The 21,038-nt window shown below is 52.6% G+C and overlaps 7 protein-coding genes across 7 annotated transcripts in view; 2 read left to right on the forward strand and 5 right to left on the reverse strand.

Annotated features, from left to right (window-relative positions):
• PHACADRAFT_136177 (uncharacterized protein) overlaps positions 1-4,002 on the reverse strand; it is a 5,555-nt gene extending 1,553 nt beyond the window's left edge. The window contains exons 1-7 of the mRNA XM_007391534.1: positions 3,328-4,002; positions 3,020-3,268; positions 2,912-2,965; positions 2,471-2,861; positions 1,885-2,413; positions 1,425-1,823; positions 992-1,369 (exon numbers count right to left, since the gene is read on the reverse strand). Coding sequence (XP_007391596.1) covers positions 992-1,369; positions 1,425-1,823; positions 1,885-2,413; positions 2,471-2,861; positions 2,912-2,965; positions 3,020-3,268; positions 3,328-3,420 — 2,093 coding nt within the window. The 5' untranslated portion in view covers positions 3,421-4,002. The remainder of the gene's footprint in view (positions 1-991; positions 1,370-1,424; positions 1,824-1,884; positions 2,414-2,470; positions 2,862-2,911; positions 2,966-3,019; positions 3,269-3,327) is intronic.
• Positions 4,003-4,519: 517 nt separating this feature from the next.
• Positions 4,520-7,510, forward strand: PHACADRAFT_249176 (uncharacterized protein). Its single transcript, XM_007391535.1, has 9 exons — positions 4,520-5,003; positions 5,056-5,444; positions 5,498-5,533; positions 5,587-5,627; positions 5,674-5,748; positions 5,810-6,639; positions 6,697-6,877; positions 6,935-7,071; positions 7,127-7,510. Exons 2-9 carry the CDS (start codon positions 5,292-5,294, stop codon positions 7,405-7,407), a joined length of 1,734 nt encoding a protein of 577 aa, XP_007391597.1. The 5' UTR covers positions 4,520-5,003; positions 5,056-5,291; the 3' UTR covers positions 7,408-7,510.
• A 449-nt stretch (positions 7,511-7,959) lies between these two features.
• On the reverse strand, positions 7,960-10,358 carry PHACADRAFT_169481 (uncharacterized protein). The gene is made up of 2 exons (XM_007391536.1): positions 9,903-10,358; positions 7,960-9,839 (listed from the first exon to the last, which is right to left on the reverse strand). Exons 1-2 carry the CDS (start codon positions 10,276-10,278, stop codon positions 8,080-8,082), a joined length of 2,136 nt encoding a protein of 711 aa, XP_007391598.1. The 5' UTR covers positions 10,279-10,358; the 3' UTR covers positions 7,960-8,079.
• An 81-nt stretch (positions 10,359-10,439) lies between these two features.
• On the reverse strand, positions 10,440-10,905 carry PHACADRAFT_136185 (uncharacterized protein; the record flags this gene model as incomplete). Its single annotated transcript, XM_007391537.1, has 3 exons — positions 10,775-10,905; positions 10,606-10,713; positions 10,440-10,500 (listed from the first exon to the last, which is right to left on the reverse strand). Exons 1-3 carry the CDS (start codon positions 10,852-10,854, stop codon positions 10,440-10,442), a joined length of 249 nt encoding a protein of 82 aa, XP_007391599.1. The 5' UTR covers positions 10,855-10,905.
• Positions 10,906-17,315: 6,410 nt separating this feature from the next.
• On the reverse strand, positions 17,316-18,422 carry PHACADRAFT_249182 (uncharacterized protein). The gene is made up of 4 exons (XM_007391538.1): positions 18,233-18,422; positions 18,080-18,176; positions 17,825-18,019; positions 17,316-17,773 (listed from the first exon to the last, which is right to left on the reverse strand). The coding sequence occupies exons 1-4, from the start codon at positions 18,416-18,418 to the stop codon at positions 17,418-17,420; spliced, it is 834 nt and encodes a 277-aa protein (XP_007391600.1). The 5' UTR covers positions 18,419-18,422; the 3' UTR covers positions 17,316-17,417.
• A 335-nt stretch (positions 18,423-18,757) lies between these two features.
• PHACADRAFT_113172 (uncharacterized protein) lies at positions 18,758-19,743 on the reverse strand. The gene is made up of 4 exons (XM_007391539.1): positions 19,548-19,743; positions 19,368-19,490; positions 19,120-19,293; positions 18,758-19,068 (listed from the first exon to the last, which is right to left on the reverse strand). The coding sequence occupies exons 1-4, from the start codon at positions 19,728-19,730 to the stop codon at positions 18,949-18,951; spliced, it is 600 nt and encodes a 199-aa protein (XP_007391601.1). The 5' UTR covers positions 19,731-19,743; the 3' UTR covers positions 18,758-18,948.
• Positions 19,744-20,598: 855 nt separating this feature from the next.
• PHACADRAFT_249183 (uncharacterized protein) lies at positions 20,599-21,034 on the forward strand. Its single transcript, XM_007391540.1, has one exon. It carries the CDS (start codon positions 20,671-20,673, stop codon positions 20,857-20,859), a length of 189 nt encoding a protein of 62 aa, XP_007391602.1. The 5' UTR covers positions 20,599-20,670; the 3' UTR covers positions 20,860-21,034.
• Positions 21,035-21,038: the final 4 nt, after the last annotated feature.

The following is a 21,038-nucleotide window of genomic DNA, read 5'->3' on the forward strand; positions in this document are numbered from 1 at the left end:
TTCCAATCGAAATTGGGCCGTACCTTCCCAACACGCTGATGGCCGTCACTGCTCTCACGACTGGTCCTGTGTTCCGCCTCAGAGACTCTCTCTACCGGCTCCTCTGTCCGAAGCTGAGGATATGAATACTATTTCTCGATTCCATGTACAGAGGATCCCAGGTATTCGAACAGCCAACTCTGCTCGGGCTGTGAGCATACGTAACAATGTTTGCACAGCTTTCAAGGCCGGCCCGCGTCAATGCACCGCACGCCAGTTCTCGCTGTTCGAGCAGCGCACGCTGCTCGCGATGCTCCTCGTCCGCTACGAGTGGTGCCTGCCCATGCACTCGCCACATGTGCAACGGCTGCAAAACGAGTTTGGCGCGTTCGGGCTGAGCATCCCGCATGATCTGGACATTCAGTTCGTGCTTAGGCAGACCGGCGAGAAGGAGAAGGTGGACGGAGAGAACTGGCAGGAAGACGCGCAGGTGTAGGATCTCTCCCGCGCTCGTTTTTCTGTCATTTTCACATTTTCATTTTTTCTCCTTATTGGCGAATGGGCCGTGTGTTGCTGGAATTAACACGCGTTCGTGCAGTCGAATGTTATTTTAGTTGATGTGAACCAGAGCCTTGCTAGAGCTCGTCATTCACATGTGATCGCTTGATCGATATTCTTCCATGAACTCGTTCTGACTCTACTGTACACAGACTGACACGCGACAGATTAATTAATATTGAGCCTGCTAGGGCGGGCGGTGTTGGCAGGCTTGATCCTGCCAAGGTTGACGACCGTCTCGAGCGACTCGTTGTCGTACTCCTCCGTCGCACCCCAGATCTTAACAAACTTGTCAATAATGTCCTCCTTAGGGTTCGGGTTCAGCTCAGGGTGGGCAATGAGCATGCCAAACACTGCGCGCCAGGCTGAGTTGAGTGCGCCGGCGACCCACCTGCGCGCGATCGTCAGTGAGCAACGCTGTGCGTGAGGGGTGGAAACCGTGATCGAGACTCACCCGTGGAAACACGACGTGGCATCGCCAGCAAAGTGGAGCCGCTGCTTGCTCGATGCGGGCTGGGTGACGTACGGGTAAGCGTAGCGGAACTGGCCCGGCGCGAACTGGCAGAAGGCGCCGAGCTGGAAGGAGTCGCGGTGGAAGTCCCAGGGGTAATAGTCCTCGAACTCGGCCCAGAGCTCCTCGACTGGCTTCCTGTGCAGCTTCGCAAGGTTGCGCATGATGAGGTTGAGCATGACACGCTCCTCAGGCGTGTCCCGGCCTTTCATCAGTCCGCCAATGCGCTGCGCGTCCTGCATACCGTTGTACGACGCGATCATGCAGTTCGACCTGGACTGTCCTGGGAACTGTATTGGGTGCGACTCATCGGGTCCGTACCTGCATGGAAGAGGTCAGCACTGCCAGGACGATAGAGAACATTGCGAAAACCCACGAGGGATATACCGCATCGCGGATGGGCATGTCTGTACTGGACTGCCCGCCAAAGATGCCTATCCTTTCCCACCATGCAGTCTTGAACTGGATGCCAACCTTGATGGACGGCGTGTACATGAGATCCTTGATGGCGTTCTTCTGCCCGTAGCTGAGTCCGGCCCTCTCGAGGTCCACCATCCGAAGGCAAGCGAAGGACATAGTGCTAATCACGTTCGAGAACTTGCGCTGTGGAGGCCTTCGTGCGGATGTGTCGGGGTTGTCGCTGCCGTCGAAGGTAACAGTCATCGTGAACCCATCATCCGACTCTTCTATCGCCGTCACACGGTGGTAGAGTAGCGGCTGGTTCTCGCGAGGGAGCTGGGCGGTCATCGCTCTGTGGACGATCTCCGAGCCGCCGCTAGAGAAGAATAATGCGGAGTCAGTGCCCGCACATAGTACAGAAACGATATGCGTCGCACTCAAGACAGAACCACTCGATATCCTTGCCCTTGAAGTTTGGATCGTTGAAGACCAGGGACGCGAGAACAGTCTCGGCGAGTGACTCGTCCATCAACCCAGTGCGGGACTCAACGCTCTCGAACCAGTTGACCACATCGCTCGGGTACTTGAGTATCTGCGTCAGATAAGTCCGCACGGAGTAGTTATCCCACTTCAACAGCTCCTGGTAAGCCTCTTCGAAAGGGTGCTTGACAAACAGCTGGCGCAGTTCGTCGAGGGCCACGTCCCACATCTGTTCGCTGCCCTTGGCGATAAACGTGTCTGGGACGTTTCCGCCCTTGGACACGGAAACCTTGAAGACGTCCGGGTCGGACTTTCTCTGGGTCTGGTCCTCAGCTCTGGTGACAGTGATGTTGTTGTAGCTTAGGAAAGTGTTTTCGTTCCTGCGGAGGTAGGGAATGAAAGCGTTCGGCATGTTGAGACGGTTTCTGACAAGATCAAAGGTGCGCTTCATGAACGTAGTGTTGGGGTATCGCATCGCGCCGACGTCTAGACGTAGCAGGGGGAGATCAGAAATGCCAAGACCGGGTCCAGGGAATCTCCCACCATAATACTGGTATTTGCCTTGGTTTTTAGGGAATTTGTGGGTGTACAGCCGTCCGCCGACTCTGCTAGATCCCTCAAAGATTTCGAACTTGATACCCAAGCTCTTGAGCATCATACCAATGTATAATCCAGAGACGCCTGCACCAATGACAGCGACAGGAAGGTTGGCAACGCGAGGCGGCGGAACGGAGGGGGGTGGAGGCTGAGGATAGTCTTCGCCAGGACGTACGTAACGCTCAATAAAGTCTCTCATAGCCTGCTGTCCCTGGACAGTCAACGCCGCCGTGCCGGTGTCAACGACCTCCTGGGTAGACATTGTGTGAATTGTGAGTACGAGATCATTGTACTGGGGGCCGCTGGTATGCCGTTGCGTACCATCCTCGACGAAAACCTAGAGGTGTAATTAGGCATCTTCTCTGACGCGCGAGACGTCGTACGCACGAGGATCATCATGTAATCTGGCATCTCTCTCGGTGCATCCAGAGGCTTGTTAACCTGCAGAGTAGCAATCTCAGTCAACATTACGACTCGAATAAGCCGTACACATACAGGGACTGTGCGGATGCGTGCGCTCCTTGTACGATTTTGCATATCCTTCGACACGGAATGATAGAAGGAGAACGTGAGCGTTTTGTCGTCTGTTTGGGGCGCAAACGTGAACTGATGACTCCCAGAGTGGAGATCGGTCATAGTGTCGTTGACTGTGCCCCACTTGCTGGCGAGGCGTCTAGTCTCTGGCAGTCCTCCGAACATGGTGTACTCGATAGTGACCAGTTGGCTGTACGTTCGCCTGCTGATCTGAAATATCATCGGCTCACCATCAGCGGTACACACAGAGAGGATTGCGTGATACATACTGCTACCACATTGGCAAACCATTCTGCGGGCAGCTCGAGCTGGAATCCGCTACCGTCCACAGTATGATGTATCGTCGGCCGTGCAATGGACATAGTGATATGTGGAGCTGTGCGCAGAGGAATCGATTTATTATCTCCACATTGAGAGGGTTGCGATGGTATTTGACTGCCTCAGGAATGGACTATCGCGGGTTGTCACGAGCCTCGTATCTCCAGGATCTTCAAAACGCATTCATGGGAATGACGGTCGACACAAAATAGAAGCCACAAAGCGGTGGTAATTCTCTGTTACTGTCACGGTGCCCTTCACGTGCGTGTAGCACCGTAGAGAGAGTGCTCTGGATAACGAGCTTGACTCTGCCGCCGTGCGTCGTGTGTCCCTGTGATCGGCAGGCTCGATAGAATGCACTTGAGAACAAATCCATTTCCGCTCTCGAAGGGGTGAAGCACAGTCAGCAGACTCGATCCACGCGTGGCCAAACGAGCAAACGTTCATACCTGCATTAGGCGTAGCGTCGCATGTCCTGAAGTAGACCGCGGACGATACAGACGATGTCGATGGGCGTCATACACCAGTTCTTCGTGCCAACACCAAGCTAGAATTTCGGATATGAGATCAGGCATCGATGCGGCCAGCAGATACGACGACTAGGTTTGAGGGATGCCTGCAGGATCAGGTTCACCCCAGGGTCCTAGCTCGAAGCGCCAACGCCACAATTCGAACATCCCGCACCCGAGGACCTCTGACACCTTCTCATCGCTCATTCCACAATATACCATACCAGAGGTCCAATCCAAAAGTCGCTAGTTCAGCGACACAAGCCACGGGATACGATGCAAGTCTTGCACAGAAACGCGGGCAGCAAGCCAGGGATCTGCGCAATACTTGCTTGCTGTTTATTCGGGGACCCTTTCGAACGAGTAGTACGCAAATCAAATCGTTCGCACTCTGTACATGACACGTATCGATCTGCATAACACGCACAAAGGACGCCCTGCGTATCTGTAGACGCATATATACATAAACTCTCCAGTCTTCTTCAAAACCAGCGACTCTGTGGTCGCCTGCTCAGCTGTCCTATAGCCCTCCGATATCCACATGTCGTAAGATTCCGCATTTATTCTCCTCTAATCATCAACCAACTTGTGTCTGCCATCTAGTTGGCCTCCCCCTAAGTTTGGTTTTGGACCTCCTGGTTCACCACCCTTTGGGCCACCGCCGCCTGGGTCGCCGCCTGGACCGCCGCCATTCGGTGCACCGCCTTTTGGCGTACCACCGTTTGGTTCACCGCCCTTCGGATCTCCGCCTTTCATGCCTGAGCCTGCTATGCCATTCATGAGATCGCCGTTTCCAGGGTCTCCAGCGATGTCTCCGGGGCATGCGGAGATGAGTTTTGGCATTAGTTTCGGTGGCCGAGGCGGCGGCTCTGCTCGTGCTTCGCCCGCCCCTCGCGACGACTTTCCTCATCAGGGGCGTCCGACCGTCAACGGCGGCCCCCGAGACCGCCCTGTGTTGTCGCCCCAAACTCCGACTGGCAGGCCGGGGACTCCAACCACCGACCAGAGGCGGAGACCTGAGACACCCGTCTCTCGACCCAACGGGGCCGACACTGGTGGGCAGCAGAACGCAGCGCCGCCCGCCGGAGCCCCCTTGAGCAAGCTTCCTCAAGGACAAGGTGTGCGATGCATATCATACATCGTAGTGCATCGTCACTGATATTGTTTCAGTCGGGCCACAGCGCGGCGGTTCTCAGGTCTTCACTATCTCCCCAGGTTGGACTGCCAGCGTCAGCAGCGTAAGCCGACTTTGACATCACTGTTCAATACTATTCACCATCAATGGCTGGATTGGATAGGTGGCCAGGCAGCCATACAACCAAGGGACCTGTGTTGGATACAAATACGCAGAATACGAAGAGCGCCACATGCTTTCGAACGAACGGAGCAGACAGTCGGGCAAGAAAATGCTCAATCTCCAGAACCGCGAACCACAGATATTTATGCGGGAGCAGAAGGAGACGGTCACGCTCACCATCAGATTTCACCATGCCAGAGACATGACCACGAAAGGGGAAGCGCTTCTCGCCACGACGGTAGACAGGACCGATACGGTTAAGGTGATACTCTATCAGATTTCAACAGGTAAAAGGGCTCATTCATTCGTTTCAAGCTACCCTCAGATAAGGATGATGTGGTTAAATATCTTGTATGCGCGGCTCGTGTTTGCTGCCGAGTTGCTAATATTGACATCCGCGCTAGATCAAGGTTTTTGATCAAGCTGGGAGCACTAGGCCTGACCAGTGGGTTCTTCCTTTGTCTGAATAACAGTCTGCTCACATTTGTCAGGGAAACGACGGTTGAATTTGTCCGGAAGGTCGATCTCGATCCTCTGGGACTCGGCAACATTCAGGGAGATGTGATGTGCGTGCCGTGCCGTCCACACCAGCCCCAGCTATTCGCGGCTTACTTGGCGTTGTCTCAGACCTGGACTTCCCAAGGCTCTGGAATTTTTCTACTACTTCCAGATCACCAATGTTGACGGATTCCGCACGGCGTTCAAGGATTTTGTCTTGCCTAAGATTGTCACATCCGCAAGCCTTGTACAGAACCCACCGCCTTCTCCACGGGATAACCGAGACCACCCTTTCCGCGGTCTTGCTATCGGTTTCTCAAGCTTAGGTATCAGAAAGTTCCGCCTCAACCCTACCGAGCTCGGAGACCGCGCGTTCGCACGGGGGCAGATGGCGGACTCGCAGGCGCTCGGGGACGCGGGTGCCGAGCGGGAGGGGTTCTGGTCGCCGAACTGGGACTCGGAATACAAGGCGAACATCGACGGTATCTTCCTCATCACAGCGTACAACGAGAGTAACGCGCGCAAGTTCATCGACGAGCTCGAGGAGGCCTTCCGCTGGGCGCCGAACCGGTCGTCTTTGCGCAAGATCGTCGCGCTCTATGGGCATCCGCGCCCCGAACCTGAGGCTATAAATGATCCGTTCGGTTGGCGCGGGGGCGGCTTCACGAATCCACAGGTCGAGGGCGTCACGTTCAGCGAGGAGAAACCGATGGCGTACACCGGCACGCCCGTGATCCCGCTCGGGGTACTCGTCATGGGGCGCGAAGGCGACGAGGACAAGGACAGGCGCCCCGAATGGGCCAAGGATGGTAGTTTGATTGCGACGCGGAAGCTCAACTGTCTCGTCCCCGAGCTCGAAAGTTATCTGCTCGAGGAGGGTCAGAAGATCTTCCCGAACCTGAGCAGTGCCGACGCAGCCGCCAAACTCGGCGCAAGGCTCATGGGCCGATGGAAGAACGGTGTGCAACAGCCTTTGTATCTGTCTACTGCTCGCTCGTATTGACGACGTTCCCCAGGGACACCTGTCGTACTGTCTCCGGACAACGACGCGCCCGAGATCGCGGGGGACCCTGCGCGGGTGAACAACTTCGAGTTCGACAAGACCGATACGAATCAGAAACGGTGTCCGTTCGCAGCGCACATGCGCAAGTCGAACCCGCGCAACGATATCGACCCTAACGAGCTGAAGAAGCATCTGTGAGTGGCCGCTGGCTTGATTGGCGATTTGTCTTCTGACATGCCGTGTCATCGTAGCATCCGGAGGCATAACATGCCATACGGGCCCGAGGTCAGCGACGAGGAGCGCGAAAACGGTACGAGCGAAGACCGGGGTCTGCACCTCTGCGCGTACCAGAGCAGCATCGAACGGGGCTTCCGCTACATCCAATGCGGTAGGCACTCCTCTGCGCGTTGCTGCACACACACTGACCCAGAGCCCACGCGTAGAGTGGTACAATAATGTTAACTTCCCTCCCGGGAAGCCAACGACGCCCGGCTGGGACCCAATTTTCGGGCAGACGGGGCAAGAGGACGAGGGCGTCTACCGACAGATGAGCGGCGTCAATCCTGCGCAGCCTAAGCAAGTGACGAGCTTCATGGAGAAGTTTGTCGATCCGCGGGGAGGGGAGTACTTCTTTGTGCCATCCATGGCCACCTTGCGACAGCACATTGCGGCAGCGGATCCGGTTTTTACAGCGATCTCTTGTCAAGTGGCGGCCCAAGGCTAAGGTTTGTATCTTTCGCTCAACCGCAGATGAGGTTATGATATATGAACATATTACACGCTGTCAGTTGAGTCTTCTGTAAAAAATAAAAATAAAAATGTCTTCAATTACGATACGACAGCAATGAACCCAAGGTAAGAAGATCTAGAAAAGACAGCTGGTGGATGCACTGCGTGTTATCAATATTCTCGGACGCACTTTGAGGACCGCCGGTACCCTCTGACTAGCTGAACTCCTATACCAGTGATATTGGCTTGCCAATCGTCCTAGCGTCGGCCTGCGCTGGCTTGAAACTGAATGATACGGGCACTATCCGGTCACGCGGGACGTGATGTATCTAGTTACACCACAACTCGTCGACAGCCCTTCGATACAGCCAGATATGGACTTGCCAGCAGTCTCGGGATCGTAATATATACACAATATTCCCCGCTCAACGTTCCTGTGCAAGTGACAAACGTCGATCTCTCTCTAAAACTTGCCTTCCATAGTGTACAAATTGTCATTTCGGTTCTATGCAAGTGGGCTCGTATTTTTACACTGTTTCCGATGGTTTAAAACATGCACAAGTTGCATTTAGTGAGGGCAATAACACGTCAAATTAACCGGACACATGAGAACAGGGGCCAAGTGTGTCTACGGTATCGAGCACACAGGTCATGGTTGCAGTATGGGCTACAGAGTTTCCGAAGACCCACTTAGAATCTTGTCCATATCTTCTCTGGTAAGTACAGGCCAATTCACTTTCTCGAGTGCGGCCTCAAGGGCTACCACAGCTTCTTCGGAGACAGGACGGTAGCCCTCTTCCTCTGTAACACGGAGAAAGCTACGAAGATCATGTAACTCGTAGTTTAGCTTGGGTTGAGAAGTCGGCGCCGGCGCACTGTGCTCTGCGAACTCTGACTCTTCATCGTTGTCTTCCATGTCGCCTGCTGGGAATGTGGATGGCTGTGAGGTATCTGGCTCTGAGCCGACTGCACCAATTGTTGCCTCAGTAGTGCCATCCTCCACCTCAGCTTCGGCAGCGGAGTGCGTGTCGGGTCCCAAGCACCGCAGGAACGCCCACCCAGAGATCACGCGGAATAACCAGCCGGGGAGCTTGATAAACAACATCCAGCCGGACGCGGTGCCGCAGAGCATACTAAGATCGAGAGGCTGTGGCACCACAATCGTGCGTTCGGCCCAGGGCTTCCCCGACTCTCGCGGCAGCGCCGCAAACGCGACCTCGCACGCACGCCCGGCAGACATCGGCAGCCCCCTGGGTTCCATAGAGGCCGCTGCACTTGCGAGGTCCGTGAAGCCCTGCACAATGAGCGGCGGGTGCACGAAGGGCAGCGAGACGCCCTGCATGTACGGGTCAAAGTCCGACGAGTTCACGATTCCTACAGACATCGCAACGGGCGGATGTGAGGGGTTATCTAAGCGGCGCGTGACTACGCCCACATGCGTATCCAGGTCCGCAAAGGTGACTTGCAGGAAGAGGGGATGCATGATAGCGTCGAGATTGCGGAAGAGGTGCGGCTCCTTCCGTGCAAGACCGGCCAGATCTGCATCCGACACCGAGGGGCAGTTCATGAGTATCAGACGCTGAAGGGACGGGAGCTGAACGAGGAGCTGACGGATTCCTTGGGTAGTGACCGAGTCATTGCGAGATAGATTAAGGGAACGAATGTTGGTCGTGTTGCTGGCTATGGTATGTAGTTGGCCGTCTGAGATCGCATATCCAGAGAGGTCGAGGGAACGGACACTGGTCAAGTCGGACGCGAGACTGACGACCTGGTCAGGAATCAGGGGATATTGAGAAAAATCGAGAGCATGTGTGCGCGCTGTGATGTCTCTCAGGAGCATCGACAGGACTGGCAGAGCAGTATCCTGCATGGGATTATGCTCGAGTACACACTCCTCGACAATGTGCATCTTCTCCGAGAGCCAGACCAGGCCGTCAAGAGCAGAGGCGTCTACGAGTTCGATACATTGCTGAATGGTCTTGCGGAGTGACATATCTACGAGAGAAGCGACTTCTGTTCTAGTCTCGGCGAGGGGTTTAATCTTCGGCGGTTTAGAGGCAGTAGGCGGCGAGCGTTGGAATACGGTATACTCGTCGGGCCACGCTTCTGCTAAGGCCGACTGAGGCATGAGCTGCTCCCCCTTCATGTCGGCTACGGCAGATAGCATGCTTTTCTTGAACTGTCGTTCCCCCTTCCTGATTTGCTCCAATATGGCAGGATCTCCTCGAGCTTGTTGCAGCAGTCGTCGCTCATGTCTTTCGGACCTGTCTTCCACGGGCTCTCCATGCTCATCCTGCTTGGGAAGAGCGTAGTACCTCAGAAGATATTGTCTGGAGCTTCTGCGGCCCGAGCTTGCGCCGGAAATGTGGCAGTACGTCGGATTGTCGGGGTCTGTGACATCAACAGCTGTGATACCGTCGTCGTTTGCTACATAACATAATAATGAGCATGAGCAAAATCCAAAGGAAAGATAACCTTCAATCCACATACGACCATCCCAGCAGCCCATGTTTGCACTTGAGAGGTGGCCGCGGAAAGACTGGCCGCTCAAATATGCCTTATCTGTGGTTAGGTCGATGTCCCAGCTGTTGGCGAGAATCAAGGCGACAAAAGGACATGGTATGTCCGGAATGAAAGGCTCCTGCCCAGGTCGTCCGTACTTGCTGGCTATACTGCGGACCTCTTCGCGAATTATTTCAGCGTTTTCGGGCTGCCTGACAAGAATTAAGAGGCGGCGTGTGGCGCGGAGAGGTAAGGTGCCGTAGCACCACTGGTGGTGGTATGCCGCAATACAGCGGTACTTGGCTTCGGCAGAGCCATGCGATTGTACCTTTGCGATGACGAAGGCTTGATGTCTTTGACCCATGGCTGAGCTCGAGTCTATTTGGCGACTACGAGAGCGACCTCGCCTCAGTCACAAAGGGGTGGAGTCCCATTTGATACGATGGATGCGTACGTCTGTAGCTAAAGCGAACTGTCAGGATGCACAGGCGTATGGAAATGTATATGAGGTAGCGAAGCAGATATCTATTGTTCTTCTTGGGCTGCGAACTTTGCCTTCGAAAGCGCCTTCATTCTACGGACATAGCTAAGGAGTATGAAGTGGTAAGCTGTTGTACAAACGAAGAGGACGCGGAACTCACTCGTCATACTGGCACCTATCACGCCCAAGAGACTCATTAGCTGGTTTCACAGAGAGTGTGCAACGCATACGCACTTTTCATAGGCGTGCTTCTGATCCTCACACTCCCATGGCAGGTAGGACTTCTCCCTCCGGCAGACGTTCAAAGGGATCAGCAACCTGCAGCGTTCGCGAACCCGCTTCAGCTTTGCTTTTTACTACAATTTTAATGGGTACGCACGCAGAACAGCGGTCCCGCCAGCCAAGAGGGACCTTGGCGTCCTTGAGTTCTTCTTGGGAAGCTGTTGTAGACGACGCCATGGGTGAGGTGTGTCTGCAACGCTTGCCCGCGCGCCCCGGTACAGAACGTGTGACAGTGACGGCTCGTCACACATGAGGCTCTCTTTTTTTTTTTCCGCTTGTTTATAAAGGCCCGTAGAACTACTGCTACATGAGGGCCTGTGCTACAGCCACAACAGGGTCCGTGCCGGTTCACCTGGTTGACCTAAGGTCTGGGGGCGCAGAGGAATTCGCAGGACCGCGCCAGACGGCCCTGGCCTCGCACGAGCACCGAGCCGGTCGATGGACTCTACCCTACCAAACATTAGACCTACCTCTAATGGTTCCCCTCACCCACGCCCTACATAACCGAAACACAAATTATCATCATGGTGACCCCCATTAAGTATGGTCACCGGTTGTCGGACGGTTATGCTCCAGCCGCCCTATGACGATTTGCCCAACTTATCTGTGCTCTTCGTCAACCTGATTGCCCCATTCATCCTTGTCTGCGGGCGGATCTCCAGCGTCGGAAAACGCCTCGAGAGTTTGTCCTACAGGTTTATACGTGCCCCTGTATCCAAACTCTCGCGCCAATGCCTCTTCCTCAACCACTGGGAGGCTCTCATTGTGGTTGAAAAGTATTCGGTATTGAGATACCGCGTACTTTGCATACCACTGTGTGAATTTACGTTCAGCTTGGTCCGGGTTGGGGTACGATTGTTGCCACTTTCCCTGATCCATTGGTATGTCCCCTGGTTTTAGGAGGCGGTTGTGATGTCGAACTGCGCTGGAGTATGTGGCTCTACAACGCTGTTCCAAGTCTTTAGTGTAATCATTTCTTTTCTCCTTGCGTCTCTTCGAGTGCATTAGAGCTTTCCATATGTGGACCGAGGTGGTATAGTCACGTCCATTGTTGGCGTCATTAAACGCTTTGTCAACGAGATCGGACCATTCGAAGGTATCCGCCATGGGGTTAGCTCGCACGAAGTGGTAGATATCTTCCCACTTGGTGCCCAGTATTTTCTTTCTGTAGTTAAGGTCTTGGCTGTATTCAGTCAATTCGTCGACTTTAGTCAAGTCATTTTGCATCTCCCAGTACGCGCGATGCATTTCGCGTACTTCGGTATCAGTTTTGAGACGGTGTCCTATCTTGGTCTTGTCATACAACGGGTGACCCGCTATGTGCATTGTTTTAAAGTCGTATAGACGACTCCATCCCGGGCACATGTATATCATGTGGTCCCTTGTTTCCGTCGTTGTTTGACCCAGTTTATGGTGGCAATACCAGCATGTGGTGGGTCCTTCTAGGTTAAATCGTTGTCGGAACGCTCCAATCGGTGCGTGTCCAGACATTAACCTCGTGAGTCTGCCCATCTCTCGGTTCTTCCCCCGCTGTGGGCTATGAACCAGTTTGAGGACGTGTGTTTGATTTGTCGTAGATGATCGTGATGATCTCCAGCTATCAATTGGTGTCCTCTATATTTAGGGGACTCTTTGATTTTCTGCTGCCATACGCGAACTTCATTCTCAGTAATCTTTTGCTTGATGTAGGCATAAGATTTAATCGCGGGTTGCGTGAGTTCAGTCCCCTCTTTAGCTAGGGTATCAATTCGTTCATTCAAGGGCACATTAACATGGCTTGGGCACCATGACATGTGTATGGTTCGTTCCGGGTCTGCTTCCAACCAGCGTCGTATGCGTTCGCTAGCTAGCAAGGAGCATTTTTGTGAGGGGCCAATCCGCGGGTTAAAGATGCGCTGCAGCGCTCCTTTATTGTCCGCAAATAGGTATAACAATTTGTGTTTTCCTGGCGCATTGCACGCCGTGTTAATGCCCATCCACAGGGCCTGCATTTCTGCATCGAATGGTGTGACTTGGCCACACCCTACTTTCTTTTCTATGGTTTTTTGTTCGCCCCTTTCTAGGGTGTACGTGACTGAGCATGCAGCACCAGTAATGACCTTTTCAGGTTCATTTTCCTCGTGTGTTTTACGTTGTGAGCCGTCAGTGAACACTGCCCGGCTTCCGTAATCGGAAGAGGCTAATTTTATGATTGGATTAAGGAACGTCCTTATCCAGTCATGGAGTTCTTCCTTCTGGGCCTTCAGTGGGCCCTCAAGGCTCATGGTGATGCGGTCTGCATATAAGTCTAATATGCGGTTTCCCGGTTGTGCTTCGGTGCTAATGGAGTTAAATTCCTCCGTGAAGCCCTCCGTAACTTTGTACGCCGTTACTATGGGGGTTTCGGCATCTCTAGTTTTCGTTCCGCGGTATGGGAGCGGTGCCTTAATATTAAGTGTCCCACTTTCCATCAGGTTTGGCATGTGGGCCCTTATAGGGTGATTTTCGTGTAACATGTGTGTGCGCAATGCCGCACGTTTCATGAGTTTGTTGATGTTTTGTCGGACAGGGATTAGTCCTGCAGACATTTCAAGAAAGCCCACGGGGGTTGTTTTGAACGCCCCCGTGATCCAACAGGCTGCTCGGCTCTGGGCCTTGGATAGCTCTTTCTCGATCCAATGTATACCCTTCCAGGAGGGGTTCCACCATAGTTGTGCCCCGTAGGAGAGCAGGGGTACTACATTGGATATATAAATCCGCCTTTTATCTCTAGGTTTAAGCCCTCTAGACGAGTTGCCTAACATTTGGATTGCGGCAACAGTGCTGCAAGCCTTGTTTGTGTAGACCTTAATATGGTCCCTGAACGTAAGCTTGGGGTCAAGCCAGAAGCCTAGATACCTCATTACAGGTTTGGGGGTAATGACAAAGGACGAATTTTCGTCATAAATTCGTAGTTTGGGACCAAGTGGTTGTTCGTCACTCCACGTCCACCCTTTGGCTTTCCGCCGGCGTATGAAGTGCATTAATTCAAGTTTATCAGTTTCTGCTGATAACCCCAGTCTATGCAGGGTATGTATAAGCTTGGAATATATGTCCTGGATCAGGACGTTATTGTACAGCAGCTGTTCGTGGTCTGGGTCTTCCGACCCGTTGCCCAGCTTGCCTCCGACGTGAATGAGACCGTCGTCGACGAAGAACTGCACGGTGGCATGTCCGTTGGCCTGTATGTTTTTGTCAGTCCACTGTGTGCGAACCGTGACTCGGTGGTCCCCTAAAGTAAGGGTAATCGCCTTTTTCAGAGGGGCGATTTTGTGCATGGCCGGGGCTAGGTATAGGCCCGTAAGGATAGGAGAAAGGCTCGATCCTTGTCTGACTCCTAAGGAGAAGTCCATAGGGTCAAGGGTTTCCCCATTAAACATGAATTGTGTCTGTCTGTCTGACAGGTAGCTGACAAAATATTTACACAAATTTCCTGCAAATCCTTGTTTGGACAAGATTCTCGTCAGGAGATTGTGATTAACCGATGGGAAGAATTGGGCGACGTCGAGCAGAACCGCCGATGAGTCAATTCCTTTTTTCCACAATTGTTTCACGTTGTGAACAAGTTGTATTCCTGCATCCGTGGTACTATGTTGCATAGTACCACCGAATTGGCATGGGTGCATTGCACTATACTTTTGTGCTTCAAATTGCATTCGTCGGGATATTATTTTTTCCATCAATTTGCCTAGGCAATTGAGGAGGACGATGGGCCGGTAGGCCTTTGCCTTGGTGTAATCAGGTCTCTTTGGCTTCGCTATGATAACCGTTTTCGAGACCTTGAATACCCGTGGTTGTATACCTAGCTTAACGCATGCATCGTAAAATACGAGTATGGGAAGCTCGCAGTCTTTCTTGTCGGACTCATCATCACTGCGATAATCGGGGGATGATTCGTCTTTAAGTATTCGTTTAAGCCAGAACCACAAGACGTTGTCTGGGCCCGGTGCAGAGAAGTTGCTAGTGCCCTTGAGGGCTTCTCGCATTTCAGTGCGACTCATGGGTGGGAAAGCTCTTTCCTCGAGCTGCTCCATCTCATCAGCGATGGTCATGTCGACAGGTCGACCATTGGTCGGAGTAAATCGTTGTTGGAATATTTCCCCGACCCCTTTCGAGTCGGTGACAATATCCCCTTGGCTATTCGTGAGGGCGACGTTGGCCACTTGTTTTCGTGGCTTCGTCCATTCAACATTATTCCATATCCTTGAAGGGTGTGTGTGTTTCAACACCCCTTCAAAGAAATCACGTTTAGCCCGTTTCGCCACCGCTCGGAGGCGGTTGGACGCATTCTTTATTTTCTGGGCTTCCTCCACAAGGTGGATAGAAGTCAGATTGTTTTTATTCTCGATACTAGTTAGTATCTCATCATCATTCTCAGATATTCCAAGACGACGAATCATAATGTGTCTCGCCCGGATTAGCTTGTTTCGCCTCTGGATGTCTTTCTTAATAGATTTGACCGAAGCACGTATATTATGTAACTCCTTGGCCCTTTTGTTGCACTCAGCATTCCACCACGACTTTGCATGATGTGAAGGCTTGACTTTCTCAATGTTAGCCGACCAGGCTGTGTCAAATGCGTATTGGATCCAATTTCCCCACCGTTCGATGTCCTCTTCAGAGGTATAATCATCGATGTGGGTGGGCATCGCTGCGAGACGTCCCTGACAGGCTTTAATGAATTTCTGGCCATTTTCTGACCCTCTCTTAACCGTGTACGTAATTTTATCGACTGTTTCCAGGTCGATTCGAACGAATACTGGGCAATGATCACTATTAACTTGTTGATCATGTCGGTGTTCAATGTCTATGACATTGATATCTTCGTTGGTCCAGACTAGGTCTAGGGTTCCATCGCTTTGATCTTCTCTGTTTGACGACCAAGTACAAGCTTGTTCAGGTGATGTGCCCAAGGACAGGTTCATGTCCAGTGTGCACATTGTGATGAGGTCTTCCGCTTGGCGGTTGGCCCTAGTTCCAATGGGAACGGTGGCGTCCCACATGTGATGACGTAAGTTAAAGTCGCCTGCCATGAGGTGTATTTCTGGCATGTTGCTGGCTTTATTTTCTAGGTAGTGCTGAGCACTGTGTGTCTTAGAATCATTGTACACGTTAAGGATACGTATGATTTGTTTATTGGGCATGGTTAGCTCCAGGCATTGGGCATCGTCATGATTTACGATGCCCGTGTTAAGTCTCGGTGCGAGGTGCGCCCACCTTCTATTGACGATGGTGCACACGCGCCCTTTCTCAGATGCTCCGAGGAACATATACTGTCTGTGAGTTATTCCCTGGTGGTATTCATCTCCGTTTTTCGACGTGGTAGACATCACTTTTTTAATATAACCCCAGAAGGGTTCTTGTACTAGCACGACATCTGCCGTTTGGTAATTTCGTTCTAAGAAGATTTGAAGGTTGTCCTTCGATTTCTGAACGTTAAAGGAGACCACGGTGAACGGTCTGTTATTATCATCCCGGGGTATAGAGGTTTGAGCGTTATTGGGTTGTTTAACCCTGGCTTCCGCCTCCGCCCTTTCCAGGTTTATGTCAAGGGGGGCGGTAAATCATTCATATCTTCATCTTCATCAGAGGGGGAGTCCTCGACGTCATCCGTGTCCCAGTCTTCCTGGTACATGTTTTCAAGGTAGTTCACTTCGTGATTTATTCCTTGGTTTGTCTGATCATTTTCGTCGCATGAAAGATCGAATTGGAATTCGATCTCCGGCGACATAAAGTTATCTTTTTGGTCACAAGGGCGGTCTTTCGGTACCGCATCCACGTCCATGTCATTTGTTGTACTACTCATAGGCAACGGTACGAGGTAGTGGGTTAATATTACATGAGTGCATCATGTGGGGGGACGGTTGGACTCTGGACTCAAGTGGCTGTTTGAGTTCATTGCGTCCTTTCATCCTCTCAAGTATCATGGTATGTATTAAACTGTTTAGCCTAGTGCTAGGTAACAATTTTAATGTATCTAGGTGGTCTACACCTGTGATCACGTGATGAGAGCCTGGACCGAGCCCTGACAAGTCAGGTGGTGACCACGTCTCGAGCATGCCGTGTGTGAGGCGGCGTTTGTGTTTCTGGTTTCCCAGGATAAAGTGAGGCGCCTTCCCGAGCGTTAACTCGTTGGGGGTCTCAAGCAGCAAGGCTGCCTGTGGGATTTCTCCCTGCGTCCCCTTTCCCCCGAAGGGTCCAGGTTCGGCCAAATGACTCTGCAGCCACGTTCCGCTGGGCAGAGACGACAGCATCGACCTCTTGCATGGGTCTAGCTGTTGTTGATGTGTTGGCGATGGGGGTGACTCGACGCCGTGGCTAGACGCTTCACGGTCGACCCCCAGCCCGAGGTCTTCCGGAAGCGTCGTCGGGCCCATTACCGCTCTTCAGGCGGTAGCGGACCCAGCACCTAAACAGATAAAATAAGTTCGAAGGGGATAGGGAAGTGAGAACGTAACAATGGGCGACGGAATTGGGGAGCGAGACTCAAACGACGTGGGCGTCTAAGGTAGATGGTGGTGGTTGAAGGTCAAGGTGCGTCGCACATGAGGCTCTCATTCCATACGGTTGTGCGAAGTAGGCAGTCTGTTTGCTATTGTCGTTCAAGTTTAATGAGCTAACCGTGAGAGCCTCGCATGATGCTACTCAAATGCTTCGCAACAATGATTGGTCCGAGTGGTGGTGTATTTCCTGTCGAGGCGACTACCACAGTGCACTACTATTTACGCAGTCTTCCCTGTTCGTCCGTGCCAGACGCCGATCTCCTTCTGCACGCGGGCTACAACCTCCTCGACGGTGGTAGCCTTACCGAACGCATCCACAAACCGCCCGTTAGGGTCCATAAAGTAGAAGAAAATCGAGTGGTCAACAAGGTAGTCATCCGTCGGCTTCGCATCCGGTGGTGTGGAGAAGTATACGCGGTACGCCTTGCATGTCTTCTTCACAGTGTCATAGTCGCCTGTGAGGCCCACAAGCCGCGAGTGGAATTCTGAGGCGTAGCGTTTCACTTGAGCGACCGAGTCCCGTGCCGGGTCGACGGAAATGAAGATGGGCTGGACGACAGGCCCGTACTCCTTGTCTGGTAGCGTGGTCAAGATGCATGTAATATATGTAGAAGACAACGGCGCACCGAGGGTGTCCACTGCCGCGCTCATCTTGTCGAGCTCCTCCGGGCAGATATCTGGACAGTTAGTGAAGCCGAAGTAGATGAGACTCCACTTCCCGAGGAGGTCCTTCTCCGTGAACGTCTTCCCGTCCTGTGTAGTTAGAGTAAATGGTCCGCCGACATTCGGTCTTCCGACCTGCTTGTCCTCAAGCTCCTTTTCTGCCAGTTGTGTGCATGTTGATACAGTTATCCGCAAAAGATGAACGGGTGGGAACGTACGTCTCCGCTCAATGAGTTTCTGCTTCTCATACCGGAAATAGAAGAACAGTCCGACTCCTGTTGCTACAAATAGAGCAGCAGCTTTTGGTGTGAAGACCTATAAGACATAAATCTGAGCTGCGCAAACATCTTTGCCGGCCATAGACAGCTTACCCCAACGGCAGCCTTGTCCCGCCCACTCGCGTCAGGCAAAGGCTGGTTCCTCGCCGGCGCAGACGAAGAAAACCCTCGAGATGCATGCCTAGGTACTACGCTGGTCTGTGCAAGCCGTGCAATTGGAGTGTTCGAGCGCCGTGTAGCCTTACAGCGGGCTGCTAGTCGAGGAGCAAAGGCAAGCATGACGATCCGGAACTGAGTGTGATTTACGATCAGGCGCGCGTGCGGTCGACGCGACTGGAGTCGACCGCTGGACGCGATGCATGCCGCTTTAGTTTATAACTACCACCCAACCACTGCCGCTCAGGTTATCCGTCTCGTAAGAATTCGGAGCGAACGAAACGGCTCTGCCAGGCTGATGTAGTAATCACCTTTACTGACTGGACCGGGGTTGCCCAGCTCTATCAGTCTGAACACAGCTCGGTGCTAGAGCACCTTCCACTCAGCTTCGAGAAAAATGAGTGGCAAACTACCTCGAGACTGCCGATGTCGCGTTTTATATCGAAGATGAATGAGCTGTGTGCTGTTGTCATTGCCCGTCTGAAGAAAGCAAGACCATGTATCTATCCAAGCAACGTACGGTAACTAACCCCTCGGACCCGGTGTATAAACTAGTCGCTGTGTTCACGGGGAGACCGTGGCTCGTAACAAGCACTTTCATACGGGATTAGATGTGCAATCCATTCTTTAGTAGAGCAGATCAAGAGTCACTTTCATGCTTGAACGCTTTTCATTGCCACAGAGCTTATGACAATCTCATCTATTACGCCACGCTCTCGTGCAGGGTCGCGGGATTGCTCGCGAACGGCGGGTTCGTTGTTAAGCTTGTGATACTATGAGGAGTATGGAATAACCGCATTTGCGCTTAAACTCGTGAGACTTACCTTCTTTACGGTTGCCCAGTCTGTAATATCAGCCAAGGCGGAGAGGGAAGATACTGTGCCCTTGACGGCGGCTTGCATCTTAAGCAAGACGTCTGGAGTGTCTTTGTCGATCCGCACAACGAACAAGGCTTTGCTGTCGTCCGTGACGCCATAACGTCGGAAAGCCTCGCTGATCTAAAGGGAAGAAGAAGAAAACGAAAACCCTCGATGAGCGGCATCGCCAGCCATGAGCTAGAGTCGCTACGGACATTATTGCTTGGGTTCAATGTCCAGAGTACCTCCGAGTGCACCGTCTTGGTTCTCAAGGAGTCTTGCGTTGCGGCCAAGATGGCATGGTATATGCCGGTCTGCAAGTGCGTTACACTGGTGACCTGCATGACATGTTTCCATCAGCCTCCTCGATGTATTGGAGCCGCGTTGGGACCCACCAAGCGAGCATCGATGAATGCGAAGTTGACCGCTTCGCGCTCGACCTCTCCCTCATCTCCGGACATGACAGACGCGGCCACGAGCCGCTTCTTCAGTTCAGTTGCATTTTGAATATCTGTAAATAGAGCAATGTACACTGACTCAATTTCTGGAGGGAGCTGGGGATACCGATAGGTCTCCATTGCTGATGGACAAGTTAGACTTGCCGAGAGCATGGGCGTCTACTCAATACCGCGGATGAGTGTACAGGCGCTTGTAGGCACAGCACACTTCCTTCCCGACCACTACTTCTCCTTGTTTCTCGTTTTGTTCTCGGGTAATCTGGCTCGGTACTGCCTGAGATGCAGTTGTTTTATGCCATGCTCTCCAAGTTACCCTTCACTCTAGTAGTTGCGTCGCTTGCACTCGCAGTCTCAGCGGTACCTGTAGAGTCGGTTGAGCTCAAGGTTCTCAACCCTTCTAACTTCCAAGAGACCATCCAGGATGGCGTATGGTGTGCAAAAATGCGTGTTCGCGTACATACCGCTTGCTAACTAGATAATCTCCAGGTTCATTGAACATTTCTCACCGTATTGTAGCCACTGTCGTCGCTTCGCCCCGACATGGCAGCAACTTGTGGAGGAGAACGAGAAACAAGTTGACCCTGGAATTCATTTAGCGCAGGTAAACTGCGCGGTGGATGGTGGTACGTACATGGCCGAGTGGTAACATCACGACTTCTCACGCGCGCACAGACTTGTGTAGTAAGAACAAGGTCGACGGATATCCTCAGATGAACTTGTACAAAGACGGCAAATTCATTGAAGTTTTCAAGAAAACGAGAGAACTAGAAATTCTCCGTGAATATATCTCGTCACACGCACTTCGAAAGGCTCCTCCTCCGTCCGCTCCAGAAGACCACATCGACATTCCCATCAATCATGAGATGTACAACCCGTCTGGGAAGGTCGTAGCGTTGAATGAGAAGACATTCAGCGATACTCTCTCAAAGGGACATGTCTTTGTCAAGTTCTTCGCTCCATGGCACGTTACTTTGTCGACTCTATGCGTTTAAAGCTCATCCGTGCTAGGTGTGGACACTGCAAGAAGCTCGCGCCAATATGGGCACAGCTTGCACACGAGATGCGCGGCAAGGTGGATGTTGCCGAGGTTGACTGCGAAGCGCACGGCGCCCTATGCCGGTCACAGGGCATTACAGGTTATCCTATGCTGTTCTATTATGGAGCAAACGGAGGCAGCAAGACTGAATATACTGGGGGGCGTAAGCTGGAACAGCTGAAAGCCTTTGCGGAGAAGGTCTCTGGCCCGTGAGTATAGTCTGTTGACATTGGTACCTGCCTATCTACGACTAAGCAATCACTCTCAGGGCTGTCTCAGAGCTTGTCCCGGAGAACCTTGGACAGGAAGCCGCAGCTCACCCCGTGCTCTACCTTCTACTCTACCCATCGTCAGATAGTACATCAGCGGTAGGACGCCGTTTTTGAATGTCT

Source organism: Phanerochaete carnosa (assembly GCF_000300595.1).
Source record: "Phanerochaete carnosa HHB-10118-sp unplaced genomic scaffold PHACAscaffold_2, whole genome shotgun sequence".
NCBI classification, from domain to species: domain Eukaryota; kingdom Fungi; phylum Basidiomycota; class Agaricomycetes; order Polyporales; family Phanerochaetaceae; genus Phanerochaete; species Phanerochaete carnosa.